We start from the raw sequence: 18,019 nt of genomic DNA, 5'->3' as shown, positions 1-18,019 counted from the left end.
GGCTAGTTGAGTTGTTTTTTTTTTTCTGTGAAGTTTTTCCTGACCTTTGCCCATTTTTCTGATGGACTGATTATTTCTAGGAGCTCTTCAAATGTTAGAGGAACGATCTCCTCGTTAAATGAATTGCAAATAGGTTCCCCAGATTTTTGTTTGTTTTGATTTGCGACTGGGTCGTGGCCACACATGGGCTTTTGTTTCCTGTGCCACCGAACTTCTCAGTCTTTTCCTGTTGCTTCTAGATGTTGAGTCAGAGTTTCAAAGGCCTTCCTCATTCCAAGATTGTGAAGGAATTCACCGCTGTTCTCTTCTGGTTCTTGCAAGATTCAGTTTTATATAAAAATATTTGGAGTTTATCTAAGTACATGGCATGCCATTTATTTCCAGCTTCAGTCTTTTCCCGATGACTCTCCAGTGCTTTTGACACCATTTTTTAGAAGTCTGTGTTTACCTCACGGATTTGAGATGCCAGCTTTATATGCTAATTTCTGTGTGTGTTTAGGTCTTTTTCTGAGTGTTTTCTTTTGGCCCATTGATTGGTGGGTCTGTTCATGAGCTAGTAACATGTTGTTTTAGTTATTCTAGCTTTACAATATGATTTAATATCTGGAATTGTTGGTCCCCTTTGATTGTTCTTCATTCTCAGTTTCCACGGCCATTCTTTCTTGTTCTCCCCCCCGCCCCTTAATTTTCGATAGAGAATCTTAAGCAGGTTCCATGCTCAGCACAGAGCCCAACATGGGGCTCACTCCCATGACCCTGGGATCATGACATGAACTGAAATCAAGAGCTAGATGCTCCACTGACTGAGCCACTCAGGTACTCCTCCTGTTCTTTTTTGATAATGTACTCTAGAATCATCTTTTAAGGTTCCAGAAAGCAAAATTGTTAATATTTTTATTGAGATCATATTACATTTATAAGTTAACTTGCAGAGAATTGACAGCTTTGTGAGATTGAGTCTTCCTAGCTAAGCGCACGTTTTGTCGTTCCATTTGTCTGGGGCTTCTTTTGAATACTTCACATGTATTTTCTTTTGTTGATTTATTTATTTTGAAAGGGAGAGAGAGTGAGTGAGAGAGAGAGAGAGAGAGAGAAGAGGTGGGGGAGGGGCAGAGAGAGAATCCCAAGCAGACTCTGCCCTGTCAGTGCAGAGCCCAATGTGGGACTCAAACCCACAAACTACAAGATCATGAACCCGAGCCGAAATCGGATGCCCAACCAACTGACCCACCAAGGTGCCTGTACTTCACGTGTGTTTTAATATATTTGACATGTGGATTGTGCATGTTGGGATATATTGCAGAAAAGACCATTATTCCCCAGGCCCTTGGCGATGTGACTCGGTACCTCCTTCAGTCAAGAGATGGAGTCGTTTCCTGACCTGTTGATTTTAACCAATAGAGAATGTGAAGGAACTACCATTGTGCCAGTTCTAAACCTAAGTCTCAAGAAGGCCTTGCCGGAAGGAAGGAAGGAAGGAAGGAAGGAAGGAAGGAAGGAAGGAAGGCAGGCAGGCAAAGCTCTTGCGACAGAATTCACATACCAAAGAATTCACTCTTTTCAAATGTACAAAGGGCGCCTGGGTGGCTCAGTTGGTTGGGTGACCGATGTCGGCTCAGGTCCTGATCTCTCAGTTTGCGAGTTCGAGCCCCGCGTCGGGGCTCTGTGCTGGCAGCTCGGAGTCTGGAGCCTGCTTTGGGTTCTGTGTCTCCTCTCTCTACCCCTCCCATGCTCATGCTCTGTGTCTCTCTGTCTCTTAATAATAAATAGACATTAAAAAAAATTAAAAGTAAATAAATAAAATGTACAATTCAGGGGGCAGCTGGGTGGCTCAGTCAGTTAAGCGTCCAACTCTTGATCTCAGGGTCGTGCGTTCAAGCTCCGCCTTGGGCTCCATGCTAAGCGTGGAGCCTACTTAAGAAAGAAAGAAAGAAATGAAATGTCCAGTGCAGTGGTTTTCATATATTCACAGAACTATGTAACAGTCTCCACTCTTTAATTTTAGAACGTTTTCATCACCTAAGAAAGAAGCCCTGTATCCATTAGCTGTCACTCCCTATGTCTCCTCCTACAGTTCTGGCAACCAGTCTACTCTGTCTCTATGGGTTTGCCTATTCTGAACAGTCCTTATAAAGGAATGTATGTAATGTGTGATTTTTTTTAACAAGTTTTTTTTTTTAACTTTATTTATTTTGAGAGAGAGAGGGAGAGAGACGGCAGAGAAAGAGAATCCCAAACAAGCTCTGCACCATCAGCGCTGAGCCCAACGCGGGACTAGAACTCACCAACTGTGAGATCATGACCTGAGCTTAGATCAAGAGTCAGATGCTTAACTGACTGAGCCACCCAGGTGCCCCGACAAGTGTTTTTTTTTTTTTTTTTTTAAGTTTATTTATTTTTGACAGAGAGAGACAGAGAGACAGAGCATGGGTGGGGGAGGGGCAGAGAGAGAAGGAGACACAGAATCCGAAGCAGGCTCCAGGCTCTGAGCCGTCAGTACAGAGCCTGATGTGGGGCTCGAACTCACAGACCGCAAGATCATGACCCGAGCTGAGGTCAGATGCTCAACCGACGGAGCCACCCAGGCGCCCCAACAAGTTTCTTTTTTTTTTTTTTAAGTTTATTTATTCTGAGAAAGAGTCAGAGAGCATCAGCGAGTGAGGGGGAGAGAGAACGGGAGAGAGAAACCCAAGTAGGCTCTACACTGTCAGCTCAGAGCCCGACGTGTGGCTCGATCTCATGAAGCACGACATCATGGCCTGAGCCGTCATCGCTTCACTGACTGAGCCACCTGAGCGCCCCTTTTGTCTGTGGGAAAGTTTGCTGCTCTTTTTCACTTTTTTCCCTAACAGTATCTTTTTAAAAATATCAGTATTATTGAGTATAACTTGTGTACAAAAAAAGGGCATCCGTTAAAATGTACAGTCTCAGTGCCTTTTGATAGAGGCAGACCTATAGCTGTGAAAGTACCACCAAAGTCAAGATACAGACCATCTGCATCACTCCTAAGATTCTTTGTGCCCCTTTGCATTCTGTCCTTTCCTCCCCCACTGGACTTGGGAAACCACAAAACAGGTGGATTTGCATTTTCTAGCAAGTTATATAAATGGCATCACGCAATATGTACTCTTTTGTGTCTGGCTTCCTTCACTCAGCACGATCCCTGCTGGTGTGTGTAACACACGCACCACAATTTATCCATTCACTTGCTTAGGGATACCTAAGCTGACCCCAGTTTTCTACTGTTACAAATGAGGCTGCTATGAAAACTTGTATACAAACCTGTCTGTGAACGTATACTTTCATTTCTCTTGGCTGGTAGTTAGGCATAGAATGTCTGGATCACATGGTTATCTAATAGCATCTTGGTATGGATTTGGAGCCTGTTTTCGTTTTGAGTTTTGTTTTGTTTTGTTTTTAAACTCATAGTTGAAAGGGTTGGATTTTGGAGAGGGGCCCAGGCAGCTAACTCTCCAGGCTTGCAATCCAAGGGCTCCCTGGTCTGAGAGCCAAGTTCTCCCGCAGACACAGCACTTCTGTAGTACATGCCTACCCCAGTGGGCTTGGGAGGGTTTTAATCCAGCCCTGCGCCTGCTAGTTCCCTCGCGGCCACAGTGCCAAGTGACGCCATGCCTGCCTTCCAGGGTGAGTCCTTCCTCTTTAGAAGGCATATTTTTGCTGGTGTCTTCTGAGAATCGTCACCACTGAGCAATTGCTGGGACTTCTCTTTCCATCTTGCCAGCACTGTTCAGTCTTGTTCAGTTTAGAGTTCCCGTCGAGGTTGGGGAAAGGGCATTTCTTCTTCCATTGGAGGGATCCGGGGTCTGCCCCCCACTGCACCCCTGCCCAAGGCTCTGCCGACACTCTGTCTTATTCTCCTTGTAGGACTCAGGGTGGAGTTCACGTTCATGAGGAGGGGCTGACAGTGACATCTCCAGTCCTGATGTGGGTCCGGGTAAGCATAGGGATCCCTGACCTTCTCCTGGCCCCAGCCTGTCTCACTGGTGGACTTGCTGATTTACTGGGAAGCCCTCTGTTGAGACCAAGTCTTCACTGGGAAATGGAGTCTGCATGGTTCCTAAGGCTAGACTCAGCCTCAACTGGTCCTCTTGAGCCAAGAGGACACGCACGGGGCTTGTAGGTCTGGTGCTGAGAACTTGCAAGTCCTGCCAGTGAGTAAGCATCTTCAGAATGCCGCCTTCCCAAACCTTTGCCAGAAACTCTGCAGGCAGGCCCTGTGGCCTCCCTTTTACCCCGAGATCCAGACACAGCACTGGTGTCTTCGTGCTCAGCCCTCAGAATCCTCAGCTCTTGAAGCAGGGGAACTTCTCAACGGTGGCTTATGACCTGACCAGTCAGGTTCCGCCGGACCCCAACACAGGCCTGCCTGCTCAGGACCAACAAGAAAGGAAGATACCTGTAGCCAAATATGGGCGACCCGTGAAGCCACAGGACCAGGGGTATGGCCAGTACAGACCAGCATAATAGGGCTGGAGTCTGCCTCGGGGGTCCCGAGACCCTACAACTGGGAGCCAGCTAAAGGCTGTCCTTAATGTGCCCACCAAAGCTTGTTCAGGCCTCCAACACTGGTCTAAGCAATTAATTCCCTATACCGAATTCTTTCTGTTAGGACGATTGGTGTGATTTTTAAACATTTTATCAACTTGACCCTGACTCATACTGGAGGATTGGGGTAAAGGACAGATTTCCACCAGACAGGCCAGCCAGAATGTACTTGTTAGGGCTGAGCCCCAGACCAAGGGACGGTGGGCGTGACAGGCAAGAGTTGATCTAGAGGTTCTACTGATAATGCCGGGGGCTTCTGATAGGCCAAGGCTTTAACTTGGGGTAGTGAGCACTGGATAGAGAGCCAGGCTTGGGGGTGGGGCCACGTGATTTCTAATCGTGAGCAGGCCCGTCAGGATTGGACCTGTTCTGGCTTCGCCGATCCCCGTTCCAGGGGTGCCCCACTCCCTGCCTGAGGTTTGGCCAGGGGGGCCAAGTTGGCAGCCACAGCCGGGGCTGTGAAAGGAGCCCTCCCAGCATAGGGAGGGGATGGTGAAGTTGGGTCAGAGCTCCAGGGGCTGCTCTGTCCTCAGGGGAATTGCAGCCTGGGGTGAATCTCTAATCCTGCCCTGAAACCTTAGGGCAAGTGTCAGGTTCTTCTGGGCAGCACTGTTTATCCCACGCTTGGGTCTTGCAAAAAAAGAAGATTGCACCCAGATGGTAGAGGGTGGAACGGGGATTGGGACAAGTGGCGACCATCTCCACCTACTCCTTCCAGCCTGGTGCTCCTGGACGTGGGGAGTCTAGGCCTGGTCCCCACTCTGACGGGGCCGTCTACGTCACTCTTCACTTCTCTGTTGCAGTGAAGTCAGACCACTGGTCTGGTGGGTTGAAAATGCAGAGAAAAGAAACCACAGTATGATCCACCTTGTTCTTGCCAAGTGCTTGGAAGTCACAAATCGGAGAAGCAGAATTTGAGGACCAGTGGTTTCTGATTCCGTCTATTTAAACTATGTTTACCCTACTTCACCTTTTCGTTTGGTGGATCTCTACTTTGGTTAATTATTCTAGTGCCTACGTATCCCAGGCCATCAGCTCTTCTTCATCTCCGGGGTGATGGCGAACACTTATGTTTCAGTGTGGAGGCTCGTGGGCTTGCCTGACTCAGTGGTTCAGGACAGTCACGGTGGGCTCTGTTTGTCTTCTCAGGCTTTGGATATCATCTTGGAGAGGATGAAGGCCTCGGGCTTTGACTTCTCTCAAGTCCTCGCCCTGTCTGGGGCCGGCCAGGTTTGTATGTAGCAGCCTCCATGCAGCGTGCGGGGCAGCTGTGGGGCAGTGGTGTGGGGCTCCCCTGGAGGGAATGCTTGTCCTTGAGAGCCACTGCACCCTGCTGTTGCTGGTAGAGACCCCTACCGCCCTCCTACCTCAGAGGATGTATAGCTTGCCTCCTTGCTGAAGGATCTGAGGCAGTTCGTACTGTGAAGCATTATACGGAACAGGACACTGGGTCAGGCAGAACCGGATAGAGGTCCTCCGGTGGGGTGGGGGGAGGCGTTTGCCGTGCATTTAGGATGCCTGCTTTGGAGCACTAGAATTGCTTTTGTGTTTCCTGGAAGCAGAAGCAAAGTTAGAAATTATACTTCTAGGGGCGCTTGGGAGGCTCAGTCGGTTGGTTAAGCATCCAACTTCGGCTCAGGTCATGATCTCATGGGCCGTGGGTTCGAGCCCCGCATCGGGTGCTGTGCTGACAGCTCAGAGCCTAGAGGCTGCTTCAGATTCTGTGTCTCCCTCTCTCTTTGTGCTTCCCCTGCTCGAGCTCTGTCTTTCTCTCTCTCAAAAGGAGATAAACATTTAAAAATAAATTTAAGGGGCGCCTGGGTGGCTCAGTCGGTTGAGCGGCCGACTTCAGCTCAGGTCATGATCTCGTGGTCCGTGAGTTCGAGCCCCTGTCAGCTCTGCTGACAGCTCAGAGCCTGGAGCCTGTTTCGGATTCTGTGTCTCCCTCTCTCTGACCCTCCCCTGTTCATGCTCTGTCTCTCTCTGTCTCAAAAAAATAAATAAACGTTAAAAAAAAATTTTTTTTAATAAATTTAAGGGGCACCTAGGTTACATGCCCGACCTCAGCTCAGATCATGATTTGATCTCACAGTTTGTTAATTTGAGCCCCATGTCGGGCTCCCTGCTGTCAGCACAGAGCCCGCTTTGGATCCTGTGTCCCCTTCTGTCTCTGCCCTTCCCCGGCTCGTGCTCTCTCTTTCAAAAATAAATAAACATAAAAAATAATAAATAACACAAATAAATTTAAAAAATAAAGTTTATTAATCTTTGAGAGATCACGCACATGAGTGGGGTAGGGGTAGAGAGAGAGGGAGGAAGACAATCCCAAGCAGGCTCTGTGCTGTCAGCACGAAGTCTGACTTAGGGCTGGATCCCACAGACCATGAGATCGTGACCTGAGCTGAAATCCAGAGTTGGACACTCAACTGACTGAGCCACCCAGGCACCCCTAGCTACTGCTTTTGTCATCATTGCCATTTATATAGGAACCCAGAGGCACAGAGGGGTGACGTCACTTACCCCAGGTCACACAGCTGCTGGGAGGGGGAGTCAGGACCCAAGTTGAGCCGTACCCTCTGAATCACTTTGCTCCATGCCTAATTAGCCTATTTTCACATCCTCATCAGAGAGTGCTTACTGAGTTTTCTAAAGCCACCTTCTCTCTCTCCCCCTCTCTCTCCCTAACCCGACAGGAATTTATTGCTCCTGTCCTTGTTAAACTACATGGCTTCTCTGAGTGATCTCATCCACTTCTCTTACCTAAACCTCAGGCTGGGACACCCTGTCCCTCCTGGGCATCCCCCGGCCCCATGGCCAGGTATCCCAACTTCTGTGCTAGACTGAGTGGTCTGTCTTTTCCCAGGGCCACAACCCACCCATCATCCTTGACCCCATGTCCAAGGGGGTCCCCATGTCCCATTGATTTGTTACGTGACTCTTGAATCTACCACCGTCTCTCCAATTTTGCCTCTGTTGCCTCAGGCCGAACGTCTATGATTTTTCTCTGGGTCTCTGCTTCAGCCTCCCTGCCTCCCCTGTACCTTCTTTGTGACTCCCCCAAACCCTTTCATACATTTAGCCCTGGCCACGTCACTCCCCTGCTAATCCAGAGTTCCCACACCTCCCCGATAAACCCCAGCCTCCTGAGTACGGACGTCAAGGCCCTGGTGCTCAGGCTGTCCCCACCACCTCCCACCTGAGACCCAGCCCACTGTTTAGAATGCCACCATTCCGGGGAGCCTGGGTGGCTCAGTGATTAAGCGTCCGACTTCAGCTCAGGTCGTGATCTGGTGGTTTGTGGGTTCGAGCCCCGCGTCGGGCTCTGTGCTGCTGGTGCAGAGCCTGCTTGGGATGCTCTCTCTTTCCCTCTCTCTCTCTGCCTCTCCCCTACTCATGCTTTCTCTCTCTCTCAAAATAAATAAACTTAAAAATAAATAAATAAAAAGAATGCCACCATTCCCCACACCTGCCAACCTCTCACCTGTGGTTGCTATCTGCATGGAACACCCACACACTCAACTCTCAGCTCCTTTCCTACTAATCATGTCCACCTCTACCCATGAGTGCTCCCAGTTGGTTAGATGCCCTTCCTCTGTGTTCCCGCTGCCCTGCCACTGCACATCCATGGGGTTTTATAATTGTATGTTTGTGTCTTTTTCCTTGTGTCAACCCCCGTGTCAAGAGAATAGGGGCAGTACTATCCTATTCATCTGTCTCATTGCCTGGCATGATCTAGGTGCTCAATAAATGTTTGTTGAATGAATGAATGGGTAAGTGAATGAAGGCGTGAATTTCAGATAATATTATGAGCAACATATTTAAATACAACTTTACGAAATTACCAAAATCCAGACCAATAATTCTTTCTCGGACCCTTCCTGTAAGTTTTGAGGTGAACAGGGCAGAGCTCTCATTTTCTAGAAATGAAAACCAAGTCTCACAAAGGTGATGAGTTCTGTGACTAAGAAGCGGCAGGGGCAGGCTTGGAGCCCGTTTCTTTCGGGGTGTGGTCTGCAGTCTTTCTGTGTCTCCAAAGTGGTAACGGTGTGTAGCCGCGTGAACGTGTGCGTGTGTTTTCCCTCGACAGCAACATGGAAGTGTATACTGGAAGGCTGGGGCCAGCCAGGTGCTGAGAAGCCTGTCACCAGACCTCCCGTTACATAAGCAGCTGCAGGTAACCATGGCCATGTTGTGGGAGTCTGAGAAAATTCTGTGGGGTGGGGTGAAGGGCCCAAGCCCCTGTGGGCCCTGAAGTCTGGGGCTTTTGTGCATTGTCAAGGGTATAGGAACTTGGCTCGGGCAATAGTGCTGTGAACATGGTCTGCCCTGCCCCCCAATGGGTATCCCTGGTGTCTGAACAGAGGGTGGGGTGCCAACAGTCCTCATCAGAGGGTCCCTTCCGGTCTGGCATGGCTCTGGCTAGTTCCCCGTTCGGGGATCTCCCCATGGGGCGTGCTGCCTCCTGGTGATGCTGGGAAGGCAGGCTGTGTCTTCTCCATGCTTCCCAGCTTCAGATGCCTCCGTGACACTGCACTTGGCTGCTCATCTCTAGTGTTGCCTGCAGTGCTCAGGTGTCCTTATTAGAACCTTCAACCTTGAGCTTTCTGGGGAAAGACCCCGCGGAGCCAGGCCAAGATTTGGGCACGAAGGGCTTGCCCGTGGGTTTTCCTAGGTCACATGCAATCACAGCCGTGATTGGCAGTGTAACCGCCAAGGCCAGGGTGGCTCCCAGAGTCAGCAGGCATCGTTCCAGCCTGCGCCTTTGTTCCTCCCCTCCAGGCCTGTTTCTCCATCAGCGACAGCCCGGTGTGGATGGACTCCAGCACCACAGCCCAGTGTCGCCAGCTGGAGGCCGCGGTGGGCGGCGCCCAGGCTCTCAGCTGCCTCACAGGCTCCCGGGCCTACGAGGTGCGCCGCACCTGCCACGGGCTGGGGATTAGGGTTGGTCCTGGGAGGAAGGTCCGGTTGCTGGCTCTGGTCCTTTCTGGCCCCTTCTCCCTGGGTGTCTGGGAGGACACAGCTGCCGACCCACCCCCAGGGGAATCACAGGAGACACGTGGGTGTCTGGCCCCTGGGTCTGCTCCCGGTTGTCCTGCCTCCCTCTGCTGCTGGCGAGCCAGGACGGACCTCCTGTTGCCCTTTTCGTAGAAGGGAGCTGAGGCGTGGACGTGGCTGTGCTCCTCGTGTCGAGCGGCCCTGTACTGGGGCGACCATGGCACCTCCGTTTCAGCCTCTAAGCGGGGGCCAAAAATAGCACCCACACTTCGAGCAGTTTTGAACCCGAGAGGAGTTAGTGCATGTAAGGCAGCGCCTGGAAAAGTTCCAAAAAAGAAAAAAAAAAAAGCCAGCTTTGGTTCCCGCTGCCTTCAGCCACCCTTCCAGGGCCGGCTGCGACTGGCGCAGCTGGGGTCATGTGACCCCTCCTGCCTTGAGAACAATGGGGGGGGCGGGGAAAATACCCTGCGCAGGCGCTCTTGGTCAGCTTCGCTGTTGCCTTGCGGGTGAGGAGCGAGGCTTATTCCTGGAGGGTGTTCAGCAAACATTTCTAGAGTCGAGGCCTTGAGAAAGCTTCCATTGTACTAATATCCAGAGCATGCTACGCTAACCTCACTTTGTGAGAGCCGATCATTGCACATAGGTTATGGATTTTTAAGAATTTGCGCTCTTCTCTGCAGCGGTTTACGGGAAACCAGATCGCGAAGATTTACCAGCAGAACCCCGAGGCCTACTCACACACGGAGGTCGGTTCAGCGTTCCTCTTTGATTTCAGTCACAGTTGAATTCCTTTTATAATACTTACCTTTAGTATAAATACATCTCGCGCGCATTGGCCAAAAGCATGGATTAGCAGACATTGAAAATGATATATTCAGTTTGGCTTTTTTTTTCCCCTCATTGTCGAGCTGTTTCCAAAGAGGAAGGAAAGAATGGAATCGTGGGAAAGAGAAGTCAGGGCATCTCCTGACCCCAGGGGGCAGAGGGCAGGGGCAGGGTGGGAGCAGTGGGGACTGGTGTCTTCGGCCACCTGAGTAGGAGTTCCAGGTGCCCTTGAGTCTCCGTCTTCTCAGTTTCCTGCATGGAAATGGCTACCAGGCACTTGATTGGTGTGGGCTCAGTGTTTTCTCCAGAAATGTGGAAAGCTGAACCCCTGTGTCCCTAGCTGTGGCCCTTCAACCGGAGCCTGTGTCCCAGAAACTCGGATTCATTCTTGGACCACGGTCGCCGAGAGCTGGCACTTAATGCCGCCTGAGAAGCAGCCTTGACACCTTGGCTAGTGATTTTCGTCTCTGAATAATTAGAAAACGATCAGCTCATGTTTAACCAAAGTGCCTTTTTAATCTTGGGAGTTAACAGCATCCGGTTTGTTATTTAATGACTCAGGGTTCCAGATTACTCTGCAGCATGTGCTGTGTAGATTTCGGGGAGGAGGGGAAGGGCAGAGATGTAAAACCCTCTCCAAATTCCGTGTGGAACCAAGGTGGCCTGAGGGGGGACGGGGCAGGAGGTGCTGGCATTCTCTGCAGTGGTCCAAGGGCCGGCGATTCCCGCCTGGAAGCACAGACCCCCAGGCCAACATTTGAAATCCATTATCAGTCTCCAGCTCCTGAGGGACTGGTTTTTGCTTAAGTTGCTCTGAACCCCCGAGGGTGTCTTTGTTGGTTCTGAGTCCTGTGGCCACACACCCCCCCCTTCCCTTGTGACTTAGATATAAAGACCACAGGAATGGAGGAAGGAGATCAGCATCACACCTCCTGGATTCTGGGTAGAAAAGCCACTTCCCTAAGCACGGCTTTTTCATAGGGCTTGTTGCTTTTTTGCTTTGTCGGACTTGAGTTCTATGGCCCAACAGAAACGGCAGCGTGAGGTGCTCTCCCAAGGAGTCTTGGTGATCCAGATACTCAGATGTTCTAGTACCCAAGATATTCAGTCACTACCATTACGGGGCACCTTGCTCCAAGTTTCCACTTCCCTCCTCAATTGAAAGCTCTTCTCATGTTGTGCGCATCAGAGGATTCGGTGGCTTATGGAAATGAGTCCTAGCTGACTGTTTCTTGCTTTTACAGAGAATTTCTTTGGTCAGTAGCTTTGCTGCCTCCCTGTTCCTTGGGTCTTACTCTCCTATCGACTGCAGTGATGGTAAGCCTTCAGAGTCCCGGCGCTGGCCTGTTCCGCATGCACGTGCACATGTGGGGCTGTGGGCAGCGTGAGCCCTGTCCACCCGACTGGGTGCTAGTCTTTTAGCCCTGTCGTCTGTTGCCGAGAAGGGAGCATATTGTCTTCTGCTGTGTAATGAATGTCCCCGGTGCTTAGCGGCCAAAGACCACAAGTGTTGATGATCTCACAGAATTTCCGCAGGTCTGTAATCTTGGAGCAGCTTGGCTGGCTTGTGTGGCTCAGGAGCTCTCATGGGGTGGCCTTCAAGCTGGCAACCAGGACCAGTCATGTAAAGGCTTGACTGGGGCTGGAGGATCCACTTCCAGGGCTCCAGACAGAACTGGTTTGAGGCCTGTGTTCCTCTCCATGTGGCCCTCCCATAGGACCACTCACGACACTGGAGCTGGATCCCCCACCCCCACCCCCACCCCCCGGGTGAGGGATGAGAGGAAAGTGCAGTCAAGCAGAAGCTGCAGAATCTTTTACACCTTAGTCTTGGAAGTGTCGTACCGTCCCTGCTGCCCCACCCTACTGGTCACAACAGACCTCCCCAGGTATAGGAAGACAGGGACCTCACAAGGTGTGAACACCAGGGCTCAGGGCTGAGCACGAGCCATCTTGGAGCCTGGCTCCCCCCTGGAGTCGTTTCTTGGGGAACGCAAGAGAGTGGTGAGCTTCTGGAGTCCAAAACCTTGCCCAAAATAACTGCGGGTGATGCCAGGGAGGAAGGAAAGCTGGGACAAGGCTGCCAAAGGCACTTTTGCATGAGGCCGGGCTGCAAGGCCTGCCAACAGAAGAGGGACCAGAACGCAGAGCAAGAGCCCAGGCCTATGAACGTGGCTTCAGAGGAGTCTTGGAATGCTCAGAGCCTCCTGGGACTCCATCTGGAGTGTTTGAGTGCTGTCGTATGCCAGCTGTTATTCTAGTGTTCAGGGAGAGGAAGCCGGTCCCCCAGCTTCACTCACAATCTGGAGAAGAGAAGGTTCCCACAGGTAGCTCTGGAGAAGTGAGACCAGCAGAACCCTAAGCCTGGAACAGCATGTGTCCACTTGTGTTCGCCACACCTCCCCTGGGGCTGTTTGTGCTGCGGGGGGAACGTCACAGCCCCACTCCTGGGGCAGTCCAGAGGTTTGCGTTTTTCAGCCTCAGCCGGACCCTCCACGCCGCTGTCCTCACCCCCCTGAGAGGTCACCCCCTGATTTACCTGTGGTCTGACCTCCTCACCTGGGTGCATGACTCCATTAGCATCCGGCCGATGTCTTTGTGCCTCCACCTGGACCCAGGGGAGGAGGAAGACGGGAGGCCTCCCCCTGTGCTCTGGTTCGTCTCCCCCTCGCCGTCCTCAGGAAAGCCTCGCGAGCAGTAGATTGTTTTCAGACAGGCTTAGCTTCCCTCGATAAGTTAGATGTGATTGGGAAATCCTGAGGGCTGACCCACATCAGCACAGGGCTGCCTCCAAGCAGACACCTTGAACCCAGGGGCCACAAAGAACAGTGCCTGGTCTACGTATTGTCAGGTCTTAGGGCTGCAGATTTGCAGGCTAATGGTGGAGCTCGAGCCCATGAGGGATATGCAGAGGAGGCGGGGCCGTGTGTTTCCAAGGGCCCCTGTGGACCTCATGTTTGCCAGCTCTGTAATGACCCAGGCACACCGTATACGTTCCGGTGGGAAGAGGTCCAAGTATAAGTTTGCTGCAAGAGAATGATTGGCCTTCTGCCCCACTTGTACATTTTCCCAAAAGGTCCTTTCTAAAGATGTTTCTGTTTCTTGTTTCCTTCATTCCCTCAGGTTCTGGAATGAATTTGTTGCAGATCAAGGACAAAGTCTGGTCGCGGGTCTGCCTTGCTGCCTGTGCTCCTCATTTAGAGGAGAAGCTTGGCTCACCGGTACCGTCCTGCTCCGTTGTGGTAGGTCCTCTTTCCGGCGGCGTGGCTCCTTTAAGAGCTGGCAGCTACTGGGGAAAGCAGTGTACAAGAGAAGCTTCTGACATAAGTCAAAGCCGAACGTCTTGATCAGTGCCTTGCATTTAGCAGGTACTCAGGTGCAAGTATATATGACTGCCTCGTGGCGGTGAGGTGTGGGGTAGGGGGACTTAGGAAAATTCTGCTAGAAATTTATTAGGATAGGAAGAAAAGTTGAAGGTGTAAGTTGTGGGTGATTGCATACGTTAGGAAAAAATACACAGAATGCTGAAATTCTTGGGGTCGGAACCACCTCTGAAGCTTGAAGGAGGCAGAGAGTAGGAGTAAATACAAAGAGGTGCCAGGAAGCTACGGAGCGCGTAGTCCCTGGCTTATTTATTTATTTCAAAAGAGAGAGAGAGAGAGAGAGAGAGCACAAACAGGGGAGGAGTGGAGAGAGAGGGAGGGAGAATCCCAAGCAAGCTCCACGTCGTTAGCATGGATGCAGGGCTTGAACCCACAAACCGCGAGATCATGGCCTGAGCCGAAATCAAGAGTTGTGCGCTCAGCCCACTGAGCCACCCAGGTGCGCTGTAAGTGAGCTGATGCATTTAAAGTGCTCAGGATAGTTCTCGGTCCCAAGGGCAATATGAAAAACATTTAGGGCAGCCACATGGGAAAGGATGAAGCGGGACCACTCTTACACCACACACAAAAATGAGCTCAAAATGGATGAAAGACTTGAATGGAAGACCTGAAAGCATGGAACTCCTAGAGAAAAACAGGTGTTGGTGATGATTTTGGGGATTTGATACCAAGAGCATAGGCAAGAAAAGCAAGTGGGACTATATCAAACTTAGAAGCTTCCGCACAGCAAAGGGAAACCATCGACAAAACTGAGAAGCCGGGGGCCTGGGTCCCTCGGTTGAGCCTCTGACTCTTGATTTCGGCTGAGGTCATGATCTCACGGTTCCATTCGTGATTTTGAGCCCCTTGTGGGGCTCTGTGTTGGAGATACACAGCCCGCTTGGGATTCTCTCTTTGCCCCTCCCCGTGCTTTCTCTCTCTTTCTCTCTCTCTCAAATAAACTTCAGAAAACCAAAAATGCAACCTATGGGATGGGAGAATATACATAAAAATCATGTATCTGGGGGCACCTGGGTGATTCACTCGGTTGGGCGTCCGACTTTGGTTTAGGTCATGATCTCATGGTTCATGAGTTGGAGCCTCACGTCGGGCTCTGTGCTGACAGCTCAGAGCCTGGAACCTGCTTCAGATTCTGTGTCTCCCTCTCTCTCTGCCCCTCCCCCACTCATGCTCGCTCGCGCTCTCTCTCTCTCTCCCTCTCTCTCTCTCTCTCAAAAAATAAACATTAAAAAAATTTTTTCAAAATCATGTATCTGATAAGGAGTTAGCATCCAAAATATCTAAAGAACTCACACAACTCTGTAGCGAAAAGACAAACGGTGTGATGAAGAACATTTAACCATTAGCACGACACCCCCATTCAGAATACACACTGGCTGGGTGTATTTGCCTTGGTTTCCCCCAGTTAACGGACTTTAGTTCTAGGCTGCTCTGTGGGGAGAATGGAGTAGACAGCTGGGCCCTGCCCTCAGGGGCCCTTGGCAGGAACATGTGCCACACACAGAACGGCTGGGTGGTGGAGGATGTCAGCAGGAAGGAAGGAGAAGGGTCCCTGAGGCCTGAGGAGGGTGATGAGAAGGATCAGGCTGCCACTGTGCTGCCCGTTCAGAGTCCCAGCCACGAAAGCACTTTTCTGAGATCAGCACCGATGTACAGAGCTTAGGGAGGGGTGTCCCCCGCCTCGGAAGGGGGACAGTTCAGGACCCAGCGTTGCTGAAGCACAGCAGAAGGAATAAGGAAGGGCCAACAGGAAACAGCCCAGCCTCTGGGATTGGTATTCCATGCACGGCTTCTGGTTTTGTGTGAGATGGGAAGCAATGTTTTGTCCACGGCAACAGGCTTTGTTTTCCTTATGCCGGGAACACATGCCTCCAGGAGGGAGCTCGTGCACAGACTAGCAGCTTGAGGAACCAAAAAGAACCGATTCTGAAAAGCATGTTTTCATTTGTAACAGATGCACCCACGTGATGGGGGGGTCGGGGGACGGGGACAAGCGGAACCGGTGTTTCCCATCATCCCTTCTTCGGAAGGTGGTGCCCAGGCAGCTTTCACGTTTTTTGCAGGAAGATATCTGGAGATGGATGGTATTGGACGCCTCTCCAGCCCTGCCTCGCAGCCTCCTAACCCATCTGTTTGACCAGCTGCTGTGGCTTTTCAGTGTCACCTGGCCGCAGCCTGCCGGGGTGGGATCTCATTTCCCTCCCTTTCCGCCCAGGGCTTCTGTGACTCCGTGTTTGTGCTCTGCAAACCTGGAGGTCCAGGGAGTTAACATCCCAGGGGACACCCTTCAGTAGTGGGGGCCTGTGGAGATGTGCCCCTCACCCCGTTCCCAGGTGGACAACCCCAGATCCTTTACACGGCTCCTCGGACGCTGCCCACAGTGGTGACCAGCTTGACAATGTACCTTTGGGTGGCCTCTCCCTCCTCCCCAGGTCCCCTTTCGTTTTCTGGGGTCACTTTCCCAAATAAGCCACCTGCACATGAACTCTGACTCTGGCTCTGTTTTTGGAGGCAACGGGGTCTGAGACATTTCTCTCCCAGGAGATGGCTTAGTCTGATGTAAGACTGAAATTTTGCTATAAGGAGCAAAATTTCTTTCTAGGCCCCAGGAAAGCCCATCGTTTATTTCAAACTTTTAGAACTAAGGTAAAGTCAGGGAAAGGGGGGGAAAACAGTGTCTCTTTTATAGCTGTGTTTTCTATGGGTCTGTCCAGCGGGTGTCTCTGATCTCTGGTCCCACAGCTGCCCTTGGAGGAGCCTTGGGGGCCATGCTTCTCAGGGGAGTTCCCTCCCCCACACTGCCATTTTTTTGGTTTATTTTCTCTAGAAAGTTGACCTCTGCATTTGCATGTTGATTCTTCTTCTTTTTTTTTTTAATGTTTATTTTAGAGAGAGAGAGAGAGAGCACGCGCACAAGCAGGAGAGGGGCAGGAGAGGACCAGAAGCAGGCCAGCACAGAACTCTATGTGGGGCTTGAACTCAGAACCGTGAGATCATGAACTGAGCTGAAGTCGGCGGCTTACCTGACTGAGCCACCCAGGCGCCCTGCATGTTTAAGAATAACCAATCAGATTGCTGGGCTGATAGAATGAGTATGTAAGGCATTGTGTCTTTCCGTGAATTTGCTTACTGTGTGTCCACTGGTTATGTATTTACCATTAATGCTATACCAGAATGTGGAGCTTACGAAAAAAGTACAAGATGGGGATTGGTTTGTTCTAGCTGCCTCTCAAAATCCAGTGGTGTTCAAGGCAGTGGGATGACCTTAAATTTATAGTTCCAAGCCTGTGCTGGGTTCCTCTGGCTTTTTGTGAACAGGAGGGGACATCCTGTTGCGACATCCCTTGGGAGTGATGTGAGTGCAGGCCCAGTGACCTGGGGCTTGTAGCATTCTTGCAACCTGAGGTTTGGATGGCTGTGAACAGGTGGGATTTGCTTCAATAGGGCGTACTTGCTTCTCCTCAGGGAGCCATTTCTTCCTACTACGTCCAGCGCTATGGATTTCCTCCAGGATGCCAAGTGGTGGCCTTTACTGGGGACAACCCTGGTGAGTACCTTGCAGGATTTCACTCTCCCAAGTAGCCTGACTGGGTCCATTTGAGAATGTCAGCCAGTCGAGCCTCTTGAAACCCTTCCTCCCTGGCCACCTACCACACTGCTGGCCTGTAATCTGCCTCCTTGTACCTCCCCCACCTTGGTTCTGCCTCTGCCTCTGCCTCTGCCTTCTGGAGCCACTGAGGGCTCCCCCTCCGCCCCAGGTGAGAACTGATCAGTGGTTAAGGAGGGTAGTCCTGCCCACCACCCCCCTTGCAATTGCCTTTTCTGTTCCAAGCTAAACATCTCAGTTCCTCCAGCCCTTCCTCTGGGACATGGTCTTGGGTCTCCTCCCCATCATTTGCTCTATGGATATGAATTATTCCTCATCCGAACACCTTTCCCTCCCCCAGCCACTCCAGGAGGGGTCATCAGGTCTCTGAAGAAAGGCCAGATGGCCACACTGTACCACCAGACCGCTGCCCCTCAGCCCCACCCCCGGCAGCCCTGTCCCTAACGAGCCACCAAATTAGGATTGCCAGGTAAATACAAATACAGGTACAGGACACCCAGCGTAACTCCCATTTCAGAGGAACAACAAATAATAATGTAATATAAGCGCATCCCTTGCGATATCTGTATTTCACATAACCACAATGATTTTTTAGCGTAAGTATGTCCCAAAGCATGTTTCTCTGAAATTCAGTTTAACTGAG

At 51.2% G+C, this 18,019-nt stretch overlaps 1 protein-coding gene across 7 annotated transcripts in view; it reads left to right on the top strand.

Moving 5' to 3' along the window:
* The window catches only part of XYLB (xylulokinase), a 94,353-nt gene that overhangs the window by 7,500 nt on the left and 68,834 nt on the right, over positions 1–18,019 (top strand). For 5 of the 7 annotated variants that reach the window (XR_008298078.1, XR_008298077.1, XR_008298076.1 and 2 more), the window contains exons 3-10: positions 3,886–3,955; positions 5,716–5,796; positions 8,654–8,740; positions 9,346–9,474; positions 10,242–10,307; positions 11,631–11,703; positions 13,510–13,628; positions 17,235–17,316. Coding sequence is in view for 4 of the 7 variants with exons in the window: in XM_027040702.2 (XP_026896503.1) it covers positions 3,886–3,955; positions 5,716–5,796; positions 8,654–8,740; positions 9,346–9,474; positions 10,242–10,307; positions 11,631–11,703; positions 13,510–13,628; positions 17,235–17,316 (707 nt within the window). In the remaining 3 variants the exon portion in view is untranslated. Of the gene's footprint in view, positions 1–2,207; positions 2,351–3,885; positions 3,956–5,715; positions 5,797–8,653; positions 8,741–9,345; positions 9,475–10,241; positions 10,308–11,630; positions 11,704–13,509; positions 13,629–17,234; positions 17,317–18,019 lie in introns of those variants that run through there. The other 2 variants (XM_053221668.1, XM_053221669.1) reach the window with 2 other exon arrangements.

This window comes from Acinonyx jubatus, chromosome C2, assembly GCF_027475565.1.
Source record: "Acinonyx jubatus isolate Ajub_Pintada_27869175 chromosome C2, VMU_Ajub_asm_v1.0, whole genome shotgun sequence".
NCBI classification, from domain to species: Eukaryota; Metazoa; Chordata; class Mammalia; order Carnivora; family Felidae; genus Acinonyx; species Acinonyx jubatus.
The sequence above is the reverse complement of the archived record's forward strand: the minus strand, read 5'-3'. Positions and strand labels throughout refer to the sequence as shown.